This window comes from Episyrphus balteatus, chromosome 2 (genome assembly GCF_945859705.1).
Source record: "Episyrphus balteatus chromosome 2, idEpiBalt1.1, whole genome shotgun sequence".
NCBI lineage: Eukaryota > Metazoa > Arthropoda > Insecta > Diptera > Syrphidae > Episyrphus > Episyrphus balteatus.
In genome coordinates, this window is record NC_079135.1 from 72598734 (window position 1) to 72621241 (window position 22508).

Consider the following 22508-nt stretch of genomic DNA (forward strand, 5'->3'; position numbering starts at 1 on the left):
TTTAGTGAAAGAATTATAAAAAACAAAAATCAATTATGAGCGGAGGAAGCAAAATACTGTTGCAAAGTCGGGATTTTTCGAAATTAAACAAAAACTGCATTAAATCGAAAACCGTAAGGATTTGCTATGAACAAGTTACCAAATTGTGAGAGCCCTAAAGTTGGCCTATCAGCATATTTCGTTTGATCCATTACTTTTGGGACACCCTGTATAATGGAGAAATCCAAAAAATTTGGTTTCGTCTTGACGTTCGTCGGTCTGTGCATCCATCTGTACATGAAGCTGCAGCCTAAACGTGTAGATGGATTTTCTTGAAATTTGGTACGGATGATGTTCGTAATTTCCAAGCTTTTAATTAATGCCTAGCTTTTTATGAAAAATGTTTTTTTCTTTTAAATTATTTAACGTTTGGTAACTTCAATATGTCATACCTACATTTGTTATGTATTTTTTTTTTTTTTTTTTTTTGAAAAAGCAATTTATAATTATACATTTATGATGTTTTTACATAATTTTAAAAGGCTTTAACGGTTACGACTTTTTTTCAATAAATGAATGTTAATAAAAGAAATCTTCTTGAGTTCAAATCAAATTTGTTTGATGTTCTTTTTAATGAATAATATCAATTTTATCCTAAGTCTTAAATGAAACAAACAAATTTTAAATTAAAACTTACTAAAATCAAAATTAAGTGCTTAAAAGTGACGAACGTTCCATTTTACTAACCACAGTCATTGTAGTCCCATAAAAATACAAAAAAGGAAAAAAGGTTACACATACGCCCTGTGACCCACTTTTTAATAATTGAATTAATGTCATAGTATATCTTATTAATATTTTTGAATAATTTTAAAGCAATTCATTGTTTTATTTTTTAATTCATCTTTATATCATGAATTAAATGACTTACTCCAACTGGATTTCAAAACCATCAAAGAAGTAATTTTTCGATTAATTTTAAAGTAAAATTTCATTTCTATTGTGTTTTTACTTTTCTAATAAAGAAAAAACATTATCGTCATGTTTACGTTTAAGGCTTTAAAATTCTATGAGCAATTTTTACTGAAAGAGAAGTTACACGTACGTACGACCCAGTCGTGCATTTTTAATAAATGAAATCAAGTTTACCGGTGGAAGGCAACCTTCAATACTAAAAGTGTATTCAGAAAATATTAAATAAAGACACAAACAGTGCTCCAAAGTAATATTGTTTTGTTAGAATTTCTTAGCAAAGGTACAGTAAAAGAAATTGATTTTTTTTTCTTGAAAAATTCACTTACACACATGTGCCAGCATCCTTGAACAGGTTAAAGTATAAACCTTAGCAATTCAGTGCTTAGACGACACTATTCTCACACACATTCCGGTATGTACAGTCCCCAACGTAAACGAGTCCATTAAATATGAAGGAAATAGTTAAGTGTCATATCTCTAAGGTAATGTAAGTATGTGTACTTAAACTTTAATCATAATATAGTTTTGCTGATAGGAGAGAGTCAGAAAAATAGGAGTAATAAGTAAAAAAAACATTAACATGAAGTCAAATGGTAAAGTGTACGAGTAGTTAGGTATCTCAAATCTTAAAAGGGTTGGGATTTATTTTATTACCTCAATGTTTTGTAGGATTTCAGTAAACAAACAGATATTACCCAAAATTTGACTAGATTATGTAATTATATAAGCTCTTTTGTTTAAGTAATGGCAAAAAAGAACAATAAATTTATGTTATGGAAAAGAAACTTGTCCTTGATGATGACATTCAAAATAATTAAAATTTGGTTACATCCTTAATACATCTTTATTTGTTATTTTTGAAATAAAGGATACACTTCCAACTTTTTAATGAATCACATATTAATACAAAAATAACTCAAATTTTTAAAATCTACCTTCAGAGACTCAGTAACATCTTGTGGAAAACAAAATATCCTATTGAGAACCGGGTTTCCTAGTTTAGCCCTAATATAAAAAAATTTTAAAATCGTTAGAGCCGTTTTTTTTTTTATGAAACTTTTAATTTTTAAAAATTTTCTGACATTTAAAAAAATAGTTTTTATGTTATCTTTAGGTAAGGAAATACTATTCCACACATAAGAACGAAATTTCAATAAAATTCATTTGACCCTTTTCAAAAAATTTATTTTTCAAAAAAAAAAAAATTAAATATATTTTAAGAATCCAAAAATGTTGTTTTTGAAAATTTTATAAAATTTTTATACAACGATTTATTTTACCGTTCTTGTATACAAATTTTGGTTGAAATCGTCTACGTCGTTAACGAAAATTTATTTCACAAATAAAAAAAAAAAAAACGGTCTAAATATTGTTTTCATTTCAAAAGTTGGCTTTATAAATAATACAACACACAAAAATTTTAATCAAAATCGTTTTAAATTCAAAATTAAATTAAAATTAAAATTCCCCTCTAGAAAATCACAAATAACTGTTTACTACCAAGTTTGAAGAAAATCGCTCTAGTAGTTTAAGCTGTAGCTCGAGATACACGGACAGACAGACAGAATTGCGAGACCCACTTTTTTGTCATTCTCTATCATCGTAATGTCATGTCTGATTGTTATCTCGAGTTCGATTTTTTTTTTCGAACCCTAAACTACTTGCCCTATAGACTATAGTTCCTACATAATACATTATACATACATGTATCGCAAGTAAAAAATTGGTTATTTCTTAGTCACTTTCTAAGGTGAACCTATTCTATTGATAATAATTGAATGGTCAAAAACGCAATTTATTTCTATATTTAGTATGTTTTACAAATTGTATCGTCAATAGAAGAATAAATGTAACCGGTCACTGTGGTGTATGAGTTTTTTTTTTTTAATTTTAAAATAACAGGCAAATAAGTATAAAATAAATTGCATTTTTCGCTGGACAAATTTTTGTTCATGGAATGTGTTCAGGTGGTTGTCCTTATAATAAAAGTCAATTTGTTGGGAGTTCGGGAGCAGCCGCTATCTTGGAAAAAAGATTGGTATCCTTCTTATTTTATTATTCATTATAACAAAAAATGACAAAGGTAGAGTATCTTTTCCGAGCGTTTTTTTTCACCGTATCTAAGAACGGTACACATGTTATGTTCTCTGCTTTAGCTGAAATGTATGCTTCCTTACCGGCATAGCTAGAGAGCTTTTCTTTAAATAGTCTAAATGGTCAATAGACCGACTTAAAACGATTTCCAATAAAAAGCGTTTCTTTCTTAGGCTTGTTAACACCCATATACAGAAAATTCGATACTGTGACAACAGGTTAGGCTCCACTTATGAAGGTATATAAATTTATTGTGTAGCCCAACTTCAGATTTAACATAAAAATTCATGTGGGTTTTTTTTTAATTTTCGGCGGCCATCTTGAAAAAAAAATCTTTGGGTTGTTTTTTCTTCTGTCGATTTTTAACATAGGTATCTACTTTCGTTCTACCGATAAAGTAGGAATAAAAAGAAATATTCTCAAAACATTAAATTTATTTTAAGTTTCCTTCATTATCATTTTTTTTCTGCCAATCCAATACATATCCTTAACAAATTAAAGCAAATAAAAATGATTACAAGAGCACGACCTGACCTAAAATTATTCATAGTCCTCCCATTTCCAGAGTATATAAGTAGGTACCTTTATATACCCACATATTGTATAAGATAGATTCGTCAGTAATAAACCCCCATACGCTGCTACCCGCAATCCAATCAGGAATTCCGATTCGCATTCAATTATGCAGCAGATCGGTAGTGTGTAAAATTGCAAGACGTTTCGACCTCCAAAGTGATGCCAGAGCCTCCTCTGTCTGTCCTCCTCCAAAGAAAATAATATCCTCGAACTGCATCAAAGGAATTTCATTAAACGAAGCAGAAAAGGTCGATTAAGAGAGAACATTCTCATGTTCTCATGATGCTGCGAGTATGGGTGTTTGTGTGCTTGTGTGTGCTTTTGCAAATAATAAAACAAGTTCAACACATTCTTCCTCTATTCAGTGAGAGTTAGTGGGAAGAATAATAACCTTCCATCATCAGGATTCGATCTAATCGAAATAAAAGCTTCCACATTGTCATAGTGTGTTCGATGATGAGCCAAGCCATGCCTGCCTGCCGCCACGCCATGTCAATTTGACGAGTTCGAAATGACGAAGGATGCTGAAGGATGAAGCACACACACATATCTCTAACAACGAACGCACTCAGACGACAGCTATGAGAGTTCTCGTATCTTATCATCGAATATCCTCGTAATAACGATGACATCAAATGTCACGTTTGAGACCCTCAGGAATGTTCTTATTCTCCACTTTTATTTGGTTAAGTTTTCTGTGCATTTATTAAAATGGCAATGGGCATCATCATCGTCTTTATGAAATTCTAAAAATTCTTTGCCATTTCAAAAGGAAGTCTCTTTTACCATCAGCAACAGCAATCCGCCCGCTCTCACGCTCGCCCGCCCCACTTGCCCCTTTAATCTCTTATATACATACAATACAGTGAAGTGAAAACTTAAGGAGATTGCGATGAAGCGCTGAATTCTTCGGATGCCTCCTTTGGGGAGATCATCTTGGAATTACACTAAAAGGAATTTCCAAATAGACTAAGTGATGATGACGAAGAAGAGTGTGAGGTTGGTAATGAAGAATGAACTCTGAGGGTTGGGATTTATTCTACCAGATGGACTAGGTATTTCATCCTGGGGGGCTTCACAGAGAGCATGTTGGCAATTTACTTTATGGGAAACAACTCAATTACTCATGGATATGTAAGCAGATTGTAAGCATAAGCAAGTTAGGGAAATACTTCTTTTTCCCCCCAAAGTTTTTAACTGCTCCACGATGGCATGACACAAAATGTTTTTGAAAAGTTTTTGTTTTTTTTTTTTCTTATCGAATCATTCGACTTGAAAGTTTAGAAATACAAGAAGAATATAAACACGAAATTAATGTGGGTTTAGTGATGGGCATCATTATTTTTTTTCAAACACAGATACAGTAATTATCTACACAACTTATTATGGTTACTTTTTAATGATTTTAATAGACAAATATTTTGATCACACCTAAATAAATTCGACTTTTAATGGAATACGAACCCCGAGACAATGTTGAGTTTTTGATTCAAGAAAGACGATATAAGATATTAACAATGCTTTCAAGAACATTGATATGGGTGTTTTTTTCTAGTTAAAATTTCTTAAATAGAGTCTTTTCACAAGTATCGATAATAACGTGGGTAAATCGAATAAAATAGAAGACACTCAGTCTAGCACGTACCTATACTTTTTTGTTAAAATTGCTTTGGGTGTTCAAGCTTTTTATGGAAAAATTGTGTAGATATGTAAATGAATTATGTTATGTGAAAAAAACATGAAATTTGTTTTTAAAATTAGAATAATAACTTAAGTGGATTCAGCCCCTATGTATCTTTACTGTTCCAGACATTTTCGCTGGATCGGGCTCTGTCTTCTTTTTTCCCAAGATTTTCAACATGATTAAATTATAAATAGTACCGGTGAATTTTACCGTCACGTACAGTCAAATATGACTTATTACTGTTCATATATCCATATTCCAGAGTGTCTTGTTTGAAGCAATTTCTATATATTTCATCAATCTAAAATATCATATAACTTCGACTAGTTCAAAAAATTAACTGCATTTTATTTTATTTATTGCAACAAAAAATGAATGTCACTATGTCACGTACATATCGGTACTAATAATTTTCTCTAGATACGATAAAATTATTACCATTTTGAAATTCCCTTTAGACGCGCAAATTAAAAAAAAGGTGGCCACCTACGTTCCCATAAGTATTTATAAAAAAGCTTCAATTTTTGTAAAACTGTTTTAAAAAAAAAGGTTCTTACAATTTTAGATTACTTGCGATATAGGTACTATAGGGCAAGTTAAGGATTCGTAAAAAAAATCGAACTCGAGATAACAATTTAACATGACATTACGATGATGGAGAATGCCAAAAAAGTGGGTCCGGCAATTCTGTCTGTCTGTCTGTCTGTAAGAACCTCGAGCTACAGCCTAAACTACTGAAGTAGTTAAAAGTTTTGGGTGATTCCATAGAGAACGGTACCTGTCATATAACGGAAACAGAAAAGTTGATTTATTTCAAAAACCGCCGCTCTAACGATTTTGATTTTTCTGCTTACTGTTACAGATAAGAGCCTCCTTTGATAAAAAAAAATATTTTTTGTACCGTTATTAACTGTACCTGCCATAGAACGGTTTTTTGGATTTATGAATTTCTCATAAACGACAAATTAATTATTTATTCAAAATTGCATATCAACTTTTTTTTTGAAAAATGTTAGAAAATTTTTATATATAAAAAATTATTTTTTTAAAAAACGGCTCTAACGATTTTCGAAAATTTTTTTCTAAAAATTCCTTTTTATACTACAAATAAAGTGGCATACTTAGTTTTTTGTAAAAGATCATTTAAAACGGTATTTAATTATTTATAAAAACAGATTTAATTTTTTTTTTGCGCCACTAACGAAAATCCGTGAAAATATCAAATTTTAAATTTTCCCTTATTTTGTTCAATGAAAAACTTTAACATTAGAGTAACTTTTACCATAAGAGAAAGTACGTGCGACCCCAGTCATGCAATTTATTTTCATTATCTTTCGAATGGCATTTTTCAAATTGTGAAAAAAAATTCCCTTTACCTATAATCACCACTTTACCAAAGGTCTACCAGTCTACCACATGTTTTAGATTTAAAAAACCATTCATAACTCGGTTTTGAATTTTTTTTAGAATTTTTTTAATACATTGTCAGCTAACAATAAATTTATCTATAGCTTAAAAAAAATTCAACTTTCTACAACGTCACGTTTAGAAAATAGCCACTTTTTTGCAATTTTGTTTTACCCCTATTTACCCTAATTAATGATTGAATTTTTCAAAATCCTTTATGAGTATTCACCTTTATGTTATTACATTCAAATAGGCTATAGGAGATTTTTGTATCTCTAATAGTTTATCTATTTTTAATTTTTTATTGAAATTTATGCCACACTGGTAAAAATTTCAGGCGGAACGGGAGAAAATGGAGTCAGTTTTTCGTATATGCTGCCATGGTTCATCGATTTATAAGACTTTATCACGTGAAAAATTTTAAAAATGCTTTGTTACAAGAAATTCAATCGCATTTTCAATTTCAATATTAAAACGATTTGAAAAAGTGTTATTCAAAAACAATTTCTAATGCTTTTTTTCATTTCATATAAAATTTAATTAAAATTTTTATTTTATTTAATGCTGTAAAAATCTTTGACAAATATGTGCGACCCCAGTCGTGCATTTTATTTTTATATCACAGGTTTTTTCATAATTTTTTTTTTTACATTTTGCATCGAATTTTAAATTTATTTTCAAGAATAGTTGCAGCTACTATACAAATTTTAAATACCTACATTATGCAGTTAGTCAATTATTGTAGAACATTATAAAAAAAAAAAGAAATTAAAAAATTCCATTTTTACGAACTGATTGCGAAAGAAAGTTTTTCTATTTTTTTTAGAACAGTCATAAGAATAGCTATCAACCATTTCAGGTTTATCCATTCTTTCCCAGGCACCCTGTATAATCATATTATATGTATATTTTTTTCCTTTTTACCTTTTATTCAAAGTTCAAATGCAAACACATCGTGGAATATCGAATCGAATGCCAATATTTTTGAAACGACAAATAAAACCACCAAAGAGCATTAAAATGACATCCATCCAGTGTGCCCATCACATTTGTGGGTGAGGGTTTGGGTTGTTGTCCTTGGGTACAATGCCCTACTTAACAAATATGTCCTAAGACTCTTGTGTTTGTTTTTGTTAGAATTTTATGTATGGCATGCATTAAAATATCACTTAGGCACTTTAATTAATGCAGCTACCTATCCTAGTGTGTTGGCTTGTTCGGTGAGCTGAGACACTCTTGCCTAGAGCTGCTGGCTGTTAGTTAGAGCATTCAAAAGCTTGTTGATTCTTATTCGGGCATTCGGGTTAAGAGGATGCTATTCATTGCTATACAATCATATTCATTTTTTATATATACGTTAGCTACATTCTTTTTATTATTATTATATTTTTAATGCATAAGCATGAGATAGAACACCTATTGTGTGTTAGATACATTTTCATATCTTTTCTTGTGCTTGGTGTTGTGTTTGTTTGGTATTTTTCTATTTTCTTCTTTGGCATAGAGAAGAGATGAAGCTTTTGCCATAGAAAAATAGAATATGTATCGGATTTCTTTATGGAATAAACTTTTTGATGCCTTTGAGAAATGATATGTTAGAAAGAAATCATCATCTTTTATCCATATCCTTTGGATATACATATATATCCGTCTTTAAATATTATGCCAATATTATGCGAATATATACAAGAGACAAGAAAAGACGACAAGGAACAAGCAGGCTTTTGTTTGCTAAAGTGTCCAATAAAATATTATCCTGAGGGTGTACATTTTTGTAATTTTTTGTTTTGTGTTATATTAGCTGTATCAAATCAAACAAACGAAAGAAAAAAAAAAAAACAAACTGTTTATTTTTCTTTTCATTATTCACTGGAGTCTGGTTGATAGAAATTATAGATAAATATAGCATTCACGTTTTATTGTGCCTATGGGCTTTATGAATAGATTTCTGATTGGATTTCACGTTTGATTTCCTTAAGTATAATAGGAGTGAAATAAAATTTGGCAACCGAATCTCCTTTTTGTTCGTGATCAGCATAATGATTTGTATTTTTGTTTCCACAATCGTATTTTATGTGGTTGGTTTTTGAGGGAATTATTATTGAAAAATTGATTTTTGCAAACACACAACTGTGTTTACGTTTTAAAATTGAAATGAAAACATATTTATGCGGTGTATCAAACGTTAAGGATATTATTTTAAATTTAAATTTATTGAAGTGGAAGTCTGAAAATTATATAATTTGCTTAAATATGAAAACGTTTAAGTTAAATTTATGAAATGGTAACTGAGTTACGAATACCAGAGTTATGAAAAACCAGAGTTATGAACACCAAAGCTATGAAACGTGGTTTTTGGGTTAACAACCATTGAGATGAAGGATGTACGGGAGGAACGTACCAAAAAGCTAGAGCGTATAAGTTGAGTCAAGGCAAGAAAAAAATTGTATCGTAATAATAATTATTATTTTCTCTGGCAATGACGACGAATAGCAAAAATTGGGAGCTGCTCATATTCTTGCTTATTAGGCTAGGCGCACACATGCGATTTTGATCGCGTGATTTATTATGACAAGAATTTCAATGACTGTAGACAGAATTTTCAAATTTTTAATCGCGGGAAGCATGTGTCTTCAGTGTTCACAGGCATTGAAATCCTTGTGATTCATTTTTGCGACTGAATAATCGCGCGACTAAAATCGCATGTATGCGCCTAGCCTTAGATTTCATGTATTTCTCTTTTATTTTATCAATAAATTTATATTAAAACAACTTCACTGTCCCTATACAAACTGGTAAAATAAAGTACCTACGTTCATAATTTTGTATCAGAAAAACAGGCATTTTCTTTACGTCCCATGAATAATATTTGATACATAGAAGTTTTCTGCACAGTATTTCCAGCGTCCATGAATCATATATGATCATAAATATGAAAAATATTCTACGTCCCTACATAAATTGATTCAAAATCTTCTCTACGTCCAAACTTTTTTAGTGGTAGAAAGTATTGCGACTGACTCAGATATGAGGCAAAATACTTTTTTTACCATCAATAATTTTGTTTCTTTGTTAAAAAAAAAGTTTTACTTTGTGTTTAGAGTCGTTTGTGGTAAGTGTGCGCACTTTTGACTTTGAATAAGTATTACAAGCATAATATGGGATGTACATAAAAAAAGAAAATTGATTATTACAGATACATGTTTTGACTTCCTAATTTCAAATAAAATATAACTAATATTTATAAAATTATTTATGTTTTTCTAAGAAAACCAAAACAGGTCATATTGCGCACACTTACCCCTTCGAAGGGGTAAGTGTGCGCAGGGTGTACGGTAAGTGTGCGCAGGTACTATTGCTTAGTAATCTGAATGAATATCTATTGTTCTTTTTTTCAATTTTTAAAGATATATAAAAACCAAACGAGGGGTTTAAGACTCCCGCTCCCATACGATTTTCTCATTATTTTGATCCATTCTGTACACTGTGAAATTTTGATGCATTTTGAAGCATTTTATGCAAATATATATGTTTTCAGTGGAATCCCATGCATTTGCATGCGCACACTTGCCCCCAAATTTTTGCGTACACTTACCCCAAATGCAGTTTTTTATTGTTTTTGATAAAATATTAATAAATAAATTCTAAAAACAATAACATTTTTATTGGAACATAAAGTTTAAATAGTAAGCTCAATAAAAAAAAATCAATTGACTTCACTTTAAGTCAAAGATAGGTCACTGTCGTCAGAGTTTGAAAATTGTGAACAATTTTAAGGAAAGTTAGCTTTTTTTTCTTTTGCTTTTTCTCGAAACATTAAAAACAACAGAAGCATAAATATAACGGACTTCGACGAAGATCAGATATCTAATTAATTGTGCATCAGCAGAAATTTAAATTTTTACACTAGTTTCGAGAAAATAGCAATGCGCACACTTACCGGCTGCGCACACTTACCACGAACGACTCTACATATGATTCATGGACGTAGTAAGTGTTCATATCATATGAACACGTCCTATGAATCAAATATGATTATATTGACCAAAAAACGATATAAGATGATTGTTATAGTTGGTCTCATTAAAAATGATTATACACTCTAAGAACATGTAATAAAAATACTCAATTTAGATTAGATTGAAATGATCAGGTCGTCTATTAATCCAGTCAAATAAGGGTTTAACCTAGGAATGAATGCAAATAGAAATTTTTTTTGCTCAATACCTTCGTTTTGGCATTCTATAACATACCTCAAAAGTCTAGAAAAATCTCATGTCCGCAACTCGCGATTTTCAAAGTCAAATCTTAGAATTTGTGCTAATAGGCTAATTTTTTGGTTTCTATCTTTGTTTGGATATTCTATAACTTATGTCAAAAATCTATAAAATCTCATGTCCGAAAGTTCTAATTTTCCTGGTTCATATGGGGACGTAGACTAATATTCGTTTAGTAATAATTTTGAATCATATATGATTCATGAACGTAGGAAACATGGGAAAAATACAATTCATGAATCACAAATGATTCATTGGACAGTGAAGTTGTTAATTTTTATTTTATAACTTATTTTTTAAATACTTTTTTTAAATATTTTTTATTTTTTACTATGTAAGACCGTCTCACATGCCAAACAAAATAATTGATTTAATTTAAAGAAAAATAAAAAACTTCCTCCTATTTAATCTTCAATTCCTTTGATTTAGGAAACTTGAAGCGGAAACAGGATTTTATATACAACTATATACATTATTATTATATTGATTTTTGCCCTTTTTTACTGAACTAATAAAACAATTCTCATTTCTCTTCAAATTTTATATTGGCTTATTACTAACATTTTTATAAAAATAAACTAAAACTCAGCACTTATTGATTCTTAACCCTACTCACAGTAAATTTAATTTTATCGCAATCCCTTATTTTCAATGATATCCCTTCGATGAACTTCAAATCCTTTAGCTTTGTTTCAGTCTCAAAGTTATACGAATGAATGAGTTTGGCTATTATAACCTTGGTCAGCATAAGACTATAACGCCATCCTGCGTACATATATAAAAGTAAGTGAAAAGTGAAAGGTATTAGATTGTGCACACAATACACAAAGATCATAAAAGATCCTTCAGAGATTACTTACCTATGCAAAACCTCAATCCCTTCATAAAGGGAACGTATGTATATGGATGTCGCTTGGCCACATTCTCTTGCAAAAAGTGCTCTGGGTAGAATTCTTCTGCCATTGGACCCCAAAGGACCGAATCTCGTTGCATATTAAATGTGTCCAATATGATGAAGGTACCCTTTGGTATAACGATATCGTCCTTCAACACAAAATCCTCACTGACACCTCTCAATGCCATGGGGATGGTAGTAACTAGACGCAGAGACTCGTTAATAACCATATCCAGAAACTTCATATCCTTCAGATTATCCCCGGATATACTCGAGACATCACCATTTGGAAATGTTGAGTGTATCTCCTGGCGTAACTTCTTTTGAGTTTCCGGATACATTGCCAGACAGAGCAATGCCAGCAGTATACTGTTTGAGACTGTTTCGAATGCCTGAGGGAACAAACTCTCGAAAATCTCAACAACAAAGATTTTATGGAAATAGGAAAAATCTCTAGCACTTACAACCAAAACCATAGAATTGCATTCATCCATAATGTCCTGTAACGTGATTTCGCCATTTTCTGCCAAGTGGAAAATTTGCTCAATGAAATTTCTTTTCTTACGTTGCGTTCCCTGTTCCTCTTCCCATAATGCCGTCTCAATGGTGCTTGTGTTTCGTTCGTTCTTTTTCCATTCGTTGTGTTTTCTGCTCACAATCTTTCAATAAAATTTCGATAATAATATTTACTTAGAGAGAGGAAAAGAAATAAACGACAAAGTCCTCTGTGTATATTATGGTTTAGGTTAGGTACTCACATCTTTGACAAAATCTGCGGCCATTTTATTGAGTTCTATGTCTGTATTATAGAGTTTAGTCATTCGGAATAGGAAATCAATTTGTAACCATGGTTTGATTGTTTTTATCGATGATATCCTCAAGAGTCTGGACAAAAAAAGAAAAAAAAAAGAATACAAAAAAATAAACACAAAGACGATGGCAAAGATAAATAAAAATGAATATGATTGGAACTTAGAAGGTCCTTGTATTTACTTTTTGTAGGTTTGAGCAATTTCGTGTTCATCATTTTCCAAGAAATTTGTTTCCGTTCCCATAGTGGTTTCTATAACAATAGTTAAGTTTCTTTTTTGTTTTAATTAATTTTATTGAATTCACAGATGATTCTTACGACACGCTGTGACCAGAACTGCTCTACTTATAATGTCCTCGATTTCGTTGAATTCTTGATCGCCTAGGTAATCATTGAATTTGGCTTGGAGTGAGTTGGCGACGCTATTGTATGTTGGAAAGAAACTCATGAGAACACTGTAGCTGAAGGTTGGATTAAGTTGCTTTCGTCTTATTTTCCATTTTTGACCTTGAAGAAAAAAACAGTAATTAAGTACCTATGTTGTAGTTTTTTTTTTGTTTTTTTTTTTTGAAAGAATAATAAAGTTTTGATTTAAGTTTATCTCATTACTTTGTTTTGTGTTTATGTTATATAAAATTGGTTTCTCCGGAAACGAGTCTATAAGAAATTGGATATTTTTGTTTTTTTATTGTCGCATTTTTTTTATGGGAAGGACAACTCAGGAAGTTTACTGATTACATAGAAACAGATTTAAAGATGTTTCACCAAATTGTTCTTATTGTTCCTAGTTATAACATTAAGAAGTATTTTTTTAAGAAGTCAAAATTCTGACATTTTTTTCGAAACTTTGCAGTATTTTGTGAACAAAATTGAAAAAATCCAGAATTGTAACCTGAGTTTAAATCTGCTCCCGAAAAATGGGAGGGTGTACAGTGGCGTACGTTGAGTCGCCGGGGCCCCGGGGCAAGACTAAATTTTGGGGCCCCTTTGTTATATGGCTCCTTAGTACCTAATAGTTCAAATTAATATTTGATTTCCTCTCAACTAACGGGGTTCCTGAAAAATCATTTTTAGGGACCCTTCATATAATATTTTAAGAGCCCCGAAGTCATATTTTGGGACTCCTAAAGTAATACTTAATCCATCAACAAATGTAATTTAATTTAAAAAACATTTTTTTTTTTTATCTAATTTTTTTTTTGACGCCCTGAAGTAAAGGCTTTTGGGGCCCCTGGCCTGAAGTTGTTTTTTTGCTTTTTTGGAGCCCCTAATGTATTATTTGTGGTTGCAAAGATTTTTCAAGTAATATTTTTTCTAGCCCTAAGATAAAGTTATAATTTTTCTTTTAAAAAAGCAGTTTATTTTTTTGGGACCCCTGGGGTAACCTTTTTATTAAATTAATATAGGTATATTGTGTGGCTACCAATGCATTATACATTACACTGAATGACATAATATGTCTCCCTTGTATCCGAAGTGATTCAAGTACATTTTAATTTACTTCGTAACTCAATTTATGCTAACAGTGTCCTTCTCTGCATTGTCTCCAGTGGGGGCTCTGGGGTCGGTCGGAGGCCCCGGGGCGCAGCCCCGCTTGCCCCAAGGGAGTGTACGCCCCTGAGGGTGTAGGTATTCCTCACTTCAATTTCAATTTCAATCAAGTTCAATTAAAAAAAAAAAAAAATGAAAATCAATATTTTGAAAAACATTATGAGGATATGATCCTAGGTTCCAATTATTGTCTTATCCGCCTTATGAAACATTGTTTTTGTCATAAGTTACCTAGTTTGAAGAACTGACAAAATTGACTAGGTATACTTTTGAAATTTCTTGCATTTTTGACAACGGCACTCTAGGGGCCAATTTCACTAACCCACAAATTACAATTGACAAGTAGGTACTTTTTCACAAAAATTTTAAAATAATTAAAAAATTCTGTTTCACCAATTTTTATGTAGGTATGTAACATACAAGAAGTTACAAATTTGGTAAAAAATTGAACAACTACAAATTTGCTGAAAATTACCACAGGCGAAAACTTAGAATGCGTTTAATTATTAAAAACTATAAGCAACTGATAGCAAAACTCGGAATTAAAGAGCTTGGTGCACGCTCTTCCTGTATATACAAAATCGATGAAATTTTTGTTTTATTTGAAAGGTACAAGCAGTCCGTCTGTGGATTGTAAGCATAATCCGTAATAGGGTAAAACCATACAATACGCCCCAGTTTACAAAACGCCCCACCAGTCTCGTACGCACACAGGTGTTGTTAAGCAGGCAAAACGAAAACTGTTCAAACTAATTTAAGTTGCTAGTCAATTGTGTTATTGAGTTGTAGTATTCTGTGTGCCCTGAAAAGAAAAAAGCTGCAAAACAAAAATTTGGCACTAAAACATATTGCGGAGAGCTCAGGCAAAATTTCATTTTTTCAGAAAATATAAAGACCATATCAAATTGGTATATATATTAAGAAAGTTTAAAAAATGTGCTTCTTAGTACTTTTTTGGTAATTCCTTGAGATGAGTTTGGGTTGCTATATTTTTGCATGCGCGTATTGCACTTCGAAATTTACAAAACGCCCCAGTACAGTGAGTGTAATACGCCCCAGGTAAATTATGAACTAAAATACTCATTAACATTTTTTTTATTTGCTATATGCTTAAGAATTGCATTAAATTACAAAAGGACGACACTGGGGCCATTATGGTCAAAAACGAAAATTATAACAGGACCGTTTTAAAGAAGTTTAGTATTGAGCGCATATATTGCCATATGGCGTTGCACGAGTTTTTTTTACCATGTATGCATACCAGATTGCAACATTTGCGGCCGCAAAGCATCGCAAAATTCTATATTCCAAAATCAAATAATTAAATTTTTCTAATTTAATACATTTGTACCAACTTTTTCCTTAGGGGCGTTTTGTCACTGGTGTGGGGCGTTTTACCCAGCAAACGAGTTACAAAACGCCCCACTTGAACTTTTTTTAAACGATTTATATAAAATATATGCTAACATATTTTAGTACATATGAATATGCCAAAAGTAAGAAAAAAGACTATACTTTTTATATTTACCAAAAAAACTATTATTTTTTTTTATTTTTTTTGTTTTATTGAAGATTCAAAAAAAGTGGGGCGTATTGTATAGTTTTACCTAGATGCTATAAAACTTCATGCTTGCTTTTCGAATACAACTCCATTACGAAAATTAGCTGTGGGCTTCTGAGGAATGTTTCAAAGAGCTTACTACATCAGTTACATCAATTAATTTCAACATTAATTGGTGAGGCATGTTAGACTTCTCGAAGCACTTTTTTGAACATTTGAACTATGTATTTAGATCATAACAGTATTTCCAGAAGTCCAATAAGACCCAGCTATTACTTTTTGAGGTCTCTGATGTACTTGATGTAGCTGACGTAGGTGATGTATAATAAGCTCTGAAATAGGCCCCTGTTCTATTTATTTTTCGTGATTTTTGTATATAGTCGAACTTTGTCTTTCGTTATGATTGTTTAATCTTGTACTCGAGATTCTTTTTTTTTTCATATTCAATATTTTTTACCATTCCAAATAATGACATTATCCAATGGACTGGAACTATACACGTACACACACATGTAAAAACCCACAAAAGGTCTTTCTTCGAAAGTCTGTTCTTTTATACAAACTGCACATGCACAAAGTATTCTTTCCTATGTGTATCTTTGATTGGATGAATTTTTTGTTATTGGAAATCGCAATTAAAGCTCTAATTCTTTTACGTGACTGAGCAATTTAAAACGCATTCCTGTATCCACTAACACAAAAAAAAAAAAAGAAAACTATTTTGTTACCACACATGCCAGCACACATGGGTATAAGCTTATTGTATGTTGTACTACATAAGCCCTATTTTGTGTTAAATTGAACAAAAAGAAAAAAACGGAAATGGATTTTAAAAATCCTTGCGAATGATGTTGAATTTTATTCAAAACTTGCATTAAAAATGAACCACTTATTTTTACTTTTATGTAGGTATATGAACAAAAATGTTTGTATTTTTCGAAAAAGGTAATTATCATTAATACTTATAGGTACTTTATAGGCAACTAATATTCGACTCATGACTTTAAATTTAGGTGGATAGGTTTGATTATATTTTTCAAGAACCATTTTTAGTTGGAATTTTTAAAAAAGTCTTGCATGTTTTTTAATTTTAAACAATATTACGATCCAATGGATACGCATCGATACATCCATAAAAACAATGGTCAAAAGTTCAAAATAATAAAATTTTAATAAAACATTGTTTGAACATAATTTTTTTCAAAATTTATGGAAACAAATTTGTATACATATTGGAATAAGAACGTTTTTCATAAAAGCTTTAGCTTATAATTTTATGTTTTGACGCTATTTTTTATTACTTTTATCTATTTTAATTATTTTTTTTAACAAAATTGTTGAAAATTTAAAGAGTAGGTTGACTTGAGGCAAATAAACCCTTTCAATTTTTTTTTTTTTGCGAGTAGCAAAAATTTAGGGCGGAATTCATAGTCGTCGCTCAAGTTGAGAAATATCTTGAGAAATATCTTAAGCATTAGCTTAAGCGAATCCTTATTCATCGTCAACACGCAAGTGTCATTGCGATCGTTTATTTTATGTATTTAACAATTAAAATTTGTACTGATTTTATAATAAAATAAATGAATAGCGAATATTTGTTTGAGTTGGTACGAGTGGCACGACGAATTCGACGAGTATGTTAGCGAATTATTAAAAAAATGTTTTTTTTTTATGACAGTTAATTCAAATCAGTCAAATTTTCGAGTTTGAAAAACTCGTAACTCAAGTTACAGCCCTATTTTCAATTCCCTTTAGCGATTGCTTGAAGTATTTCTCAACTTACTGGAGTTGAGAAAAATCTTAACTCGAGTAACGACTATGATTTCTTCTCTTTAAAAAAAAACGAGTTTAAATTCATTACACATACACAAACGAGATTTGAACAAAAAATTCGCGTTGAAACAGGCGGAAGACCTATTATTTTTTAAGCAGACGCTATTACCGTTAATTGATACGAATGTCATCTTTTAGCTCGATAAGATGCACATGCACTTTACCCCGACAATCGTGCCAGGATTCGAATGGGAAGTCTTCGGTTTTCATAACTTCTAATATATAAAAAAAACACACACTTGGTTCATTCCGTTGTCACGTGTGGGACACTTAAACAATAAATTTATTGTTTTTTTTTTTAAATTTACAAAGCCAACTTTTTTCCTTTGAATTGGGCTTTTAAATGGACTTAACTCATTGATTCTCCTCATATGCTCCTTAGTTATGAATTAGACTGTTGTCGACAGTATGAGAACTTTCCACTTTCATAACTTCTAATATATAAAAAAAACACACACTTGGTTCATTCCGTTGTCACGTGTGGGACACTTAAACAATAAATTTATTGTTTTTTTTTTTTAATTTACAAAGCCAACTTTTTTCCTTTGAATTGGGCTTTTAAATGGACTTAACTCATTGATTCTCCTCATATGCTCCTTAGTTATGAATTAGACTGTTGTCGACAGTATGAGAACTTTCCACTTTCATAACTTCTAATATATAAAAAAAACACACACTTGGTTCATTCCGTTGTCACGTGTGGGACACTTAAACAATAAATTTATTGTTTTTTTTTTTTAATTTACAAAGCCAACTTTTTTCCTTTGAATTGGGCTTTTAAATGGACTTAACTCATTGATTCTCCTCAAAGCCTCATATGCTCCTTAGTTATGAATTAGACTGTTGTCGACAGTATGAGAACTTTCCACAATAGGTATTATGGAATATGATAAGAAACCCATTTTTCCAGGACTTCATAGCTTTATATGCCAAACTCATATTTTCTGGATAACTTATATGGACATATTCTTAATGTACATGTAAAGAAAATAAAACTTTAACTCTTAAAAAAAAAAAAAAACAACCATAAAATCGGAAAAAATCAAGCTGAAGTATTTTTTTTCAAAGTTAAACAAAAATTGCTCTGCATTTGGCATCCCAAATTAAACTTTTTGATGAATTTACTGCCATTTAAACTTTTCATTTAACTCTACTATGAACATTCAATGAACTTTGGGATTAACTATGCACTACTGAGTCTGACTGGTCAACGTTATTAATAATTCATATCACTTTGCTGTAAATAAATATATTTTCACAAAAAGTTTGAATAAATCCTGGAGAAGTAATTTTACACTCTTAAAGTAGATTTCCAAAAAAACAAAGTTGGTAGGTAGGTGGCTATTTCCTACACAAAGTAATAAAAAAAAAAAATAAAAAATATTTGTTGTTTTTTTTCAGAATGTATAATTTGTTTATTTGTAATTTGTAACGTTTTTAAGGTGAATTTAAAGATGTTAAAAAAAAATAAAATATTTTCGATACTAATGTAGATATTGAAATCACTTTCTTTAAACGATACTTAAGTTTGTGAGAGGAAATGAAAAATCATAAGAGTTAATGTTCATTTTAAATATTTAATCTTCATATCCTGGGTGCAGTAATCTGAAGATACGTGAGTTAAAATATTTCGCTCGTAAGCATTATCAGCCCTATTTATAAACTCATCATAGACAGTGCATAGCATAAACAGAAAATTGTTATTTATAAACTTTATGCAACGTATAATAGACGTTGTATAAGCTAAACGCGTTTTTAGTTTGTTTAGAGCCTGAATAAGAATATATTTTGCTTAAATGTCATTTGAACTTAAGTGAACAATTTGAAATCAACTTAAACAAAAAATGATAAATTTGGAAATTTTTTCCTAATAGGTATAATTTCCTGATTTGTATATATATATTATAGCTATGACATCGAGAACGTTTTTGCTCACGTTTTTGCTTTTTGTTTTTTTTTTTTTATTTATTTTCGAATCAGATGGAGTTATTTTATCGATAGATGGAGTTGTTTGTGGTAATTAAAAATACTAATTTCCCATTTTTAGTACTCATTTGTACACAAACCTAGTATAACTATAATGGCTAAGAAAATGTTTTATAAATTGAAATTTATGTAACGTTGCATAAAGGCTACATAAAACTTTATGTATTGTATAAATATGCAGCCATTTAGAGCTGTTTAGTGAAATCTAATAAAAAAGGCTGTATTTGTTATAAATTGTTCTTGTTAAAACTTCTAGAATATCTAAATAATGCTTAGGCATTTGTTTGAATACAAATAAATAAAAAGCAAATAGGAAAAAAAAAATAATAATAAACCCAGCACAGGTACTGATTTGTTTACCTTTTGTTTTGAATATGTATAGGTACTTTTTGGTATCCCACCTTGTTAGGAACAAACAATTTCTATTCCATATTTGAATATGTACATTGTACATTTATATTGGTATTGTATTCCAATTCTATTCAAGCCTTACAACTACTGTACTGCTGTACTCTTAGGTAGGTGTAGGTACCTACTCTGAGTGAGTGGCATTTCACCTATACGATATACCCTTTTAAGGGAAATATTTGAGTTGTTCTATGGAAGGACGTGTGCACTGTGCACATATTAAATATTTATTATTAAATAAAAAAAAAGGACAATTTAGACTGCATGTTATACACATAAATATTTAATCTTAAAAAATGATGGTTTTATTTTTTAAACTCGCCTTAATTCTTTACCAACTATAGCATAAGTAATTCTTTTACATGTTCATTGATTTCGCCAAAAACGGTTTTTTTAATGCAAACTGAATTTTAAACTTTTCAGTTTTGCCCTTAAATTATTTCATTTACTTTTGAATGTTTTTTTGTAGCATTAACTCTTCTATTTTTAAAACCTATGTAAAGCTAAATAATATGCCTCAAAACTCACCTTTGGCATGAAGTAATCCTTTTCTGACAAAAAATCCATCTTGCAAAAATGTTTTATCTAGACATTCAGGAGAGTTTAAAACTCTTTCCATTAAAACTGGATCGTCAACATAGAGTACAGACTGAACGCCAAATAAAAACGCCAAAGGTCTTTTAAAATACTTTCGAAGATATCGCAGTGTTTCCAGTAATCCTGCAATTAATATTTTAAATTTTAACACTAAAATCACTTTTTATTTTTTTATTTTACAAACTTTTTGGATCAAGCATGAAACACATAATAATAAACAACAAAGGTTGTTGCAATATGCCGCGGACACCGTTTAATTTCCATATGAGTTTATATTTCGCCCGATTTATCCAAACATAAATCGCACTTAACAAAAAACACACCAAAACCAAATTATTTTCAATAGCTGCCATTTCCGTTGGCTAACGAAAAAATTTCGTCTAGAACACTTAAAAATTCTATATCACAATAATCCGACTAACGACAACGATCACAAAGACTGAATCTTTGGAATGTCATTGTCAGGGTTTTTATAGATTTTGTCATGCTGCTTAAGAATTAAAAATGTTGTTTCAACACCAAAGCTAGCTTTGGTGTCTCAATAACCTAAGACAATTTCGGTTAATTAACTATTCATGGTGGTGTTTCTGGCTTTGAATCTTTATGACACGTTCAAGTCGTTAGTAATATTTTTGTTAAAGAATCAAAAAAGGAGTTGGAGTTTATAAATAGACGTTTTTTTTTCTTTTGTCAGTAAGTACCTACCTCCGTAATGTATTTTGATTTCAAAACAAACAATAAGAATATTAAGACTCAAAAAATTCATATTAATTAAAATTGATTTATTTCATGTGATAGTGATAAATGCATCAAATTCCTGGAATTATTTTTATATGAGTTTCAGTGATTTTAATTTGATATAAACTTTTCGATGCTAACAAGCAAATATTGTATTAAAAAAAAAGAAATCGAGTTTGGAGTTATTCATATTTTTATTTTTTATTCAAGAATAATTTTCTTTCTAAAATAATAATAATAAAAAAAAAAAAAAAAACAATTTAAAAAATATTTATATTTTCATTCTATAAAATCAATTTTGTCAAATGGTAGATACATATATCCCCACTGCTTAAATGATTTTGTTATACTTTTTACTACTTGCTCTATAGGGCAAATATTGGTTTCGTGTAGAAAAAAAATTCGAGGTTTTAATCAAAACCAACATTACGATAATGGAGAAGATAAAAAAAGTGGTTTTCGTCGGCGCAGGGACATAAGTCCCCGGGACACAAGTCCCGAATTTTTTTTTCGGGACTAATGTCCCGCTTTACTGGGTCACAAGTCCCGAATCCAATTCGGGAATTATGTCCCACCCTACTGAGACAGAAGTCCTGAATTTTTTAGTCGAAAATGGGACATAAGTCCCGAATAAAGTGAAAACTATTTTATATACATAAATTTTTACTATAAATGTTCATATAGGTACTAATTAAACCATAACATTATTTTTTGGTGCCATGAAATACGCCCAAGTGAAATAAGGAAGTATTTCGCGAATTGGTATAATTTTAATTTTCAAAAGAGAAATAAAGCCATTTTTCAACATTTGGCTTTCTCTTTCGCGTCAATTTATTTTCAAAAAAAAAAATAAAAGAAAAGTGCCTCGTTTCGGTTTATTAACGAAATAATACCATTATGATTTTTAAATCATTCTTACTTATCAAAGAATAAGTTTTATATAAAATTTTTCTTACTCCAGTTTGCTCCAAGGAAACAAAATATAACTCAAACTTCAAAGAGAATATTTTGCCAGTTTAATGTTTGTTCCAAAGATATGCTTGTGTTCTAACTCGATAAACGCGAAGCGGAAAAAAATTTCTCAGATTCGAATCTCTTTAATTTGCACAACCCAAACGCGGAGCGGAAAAAATTTT

At 30.4% G+C, this 22508-nt stretch overlaps 2 protein-coding genes across 2 annotated transcripts in view; one reads left to right on the top strand and one right to left on the bottom strand.

Annotated features, from left to right (window-relative positions):
* LOC129911974 (tyramine beta-hydroxylase) overlaps positions 1 to 22508 on the top strand; it is an 88236-nt gene that overhangs the window by 52816 nt on the left and 12912 nt on the right. The window lies entirely within an intron of this gene.
* LOC129911975 (probable cytochrome P450 318a1) lies at positions 11519 to 21083 on the bottom strand. The gene is made up of 8 exons (XM_055990019.1): positions 20819 to 21083; positions 20566 to 20757; positions 13017 to 13205; positions 12881 to 12950; positions 12646 to 12772; positions 12352 to 12546; positions 11853 to 12279; positions 11519 to 11757 (listed from the first exon to the last, which is right to left on the bottom strand). The coding sequence occupies exons 1-8, from the start codon at positions 20985 to 20987 to the stop codon at positions 11585 to 11587; spliced, it is 1542 nt and encodes a 513-aa protein (XP_055845994.1). The 5' UTR covers positions 20988 to 21083; the 3' UTR covers positions 11519 to 11584.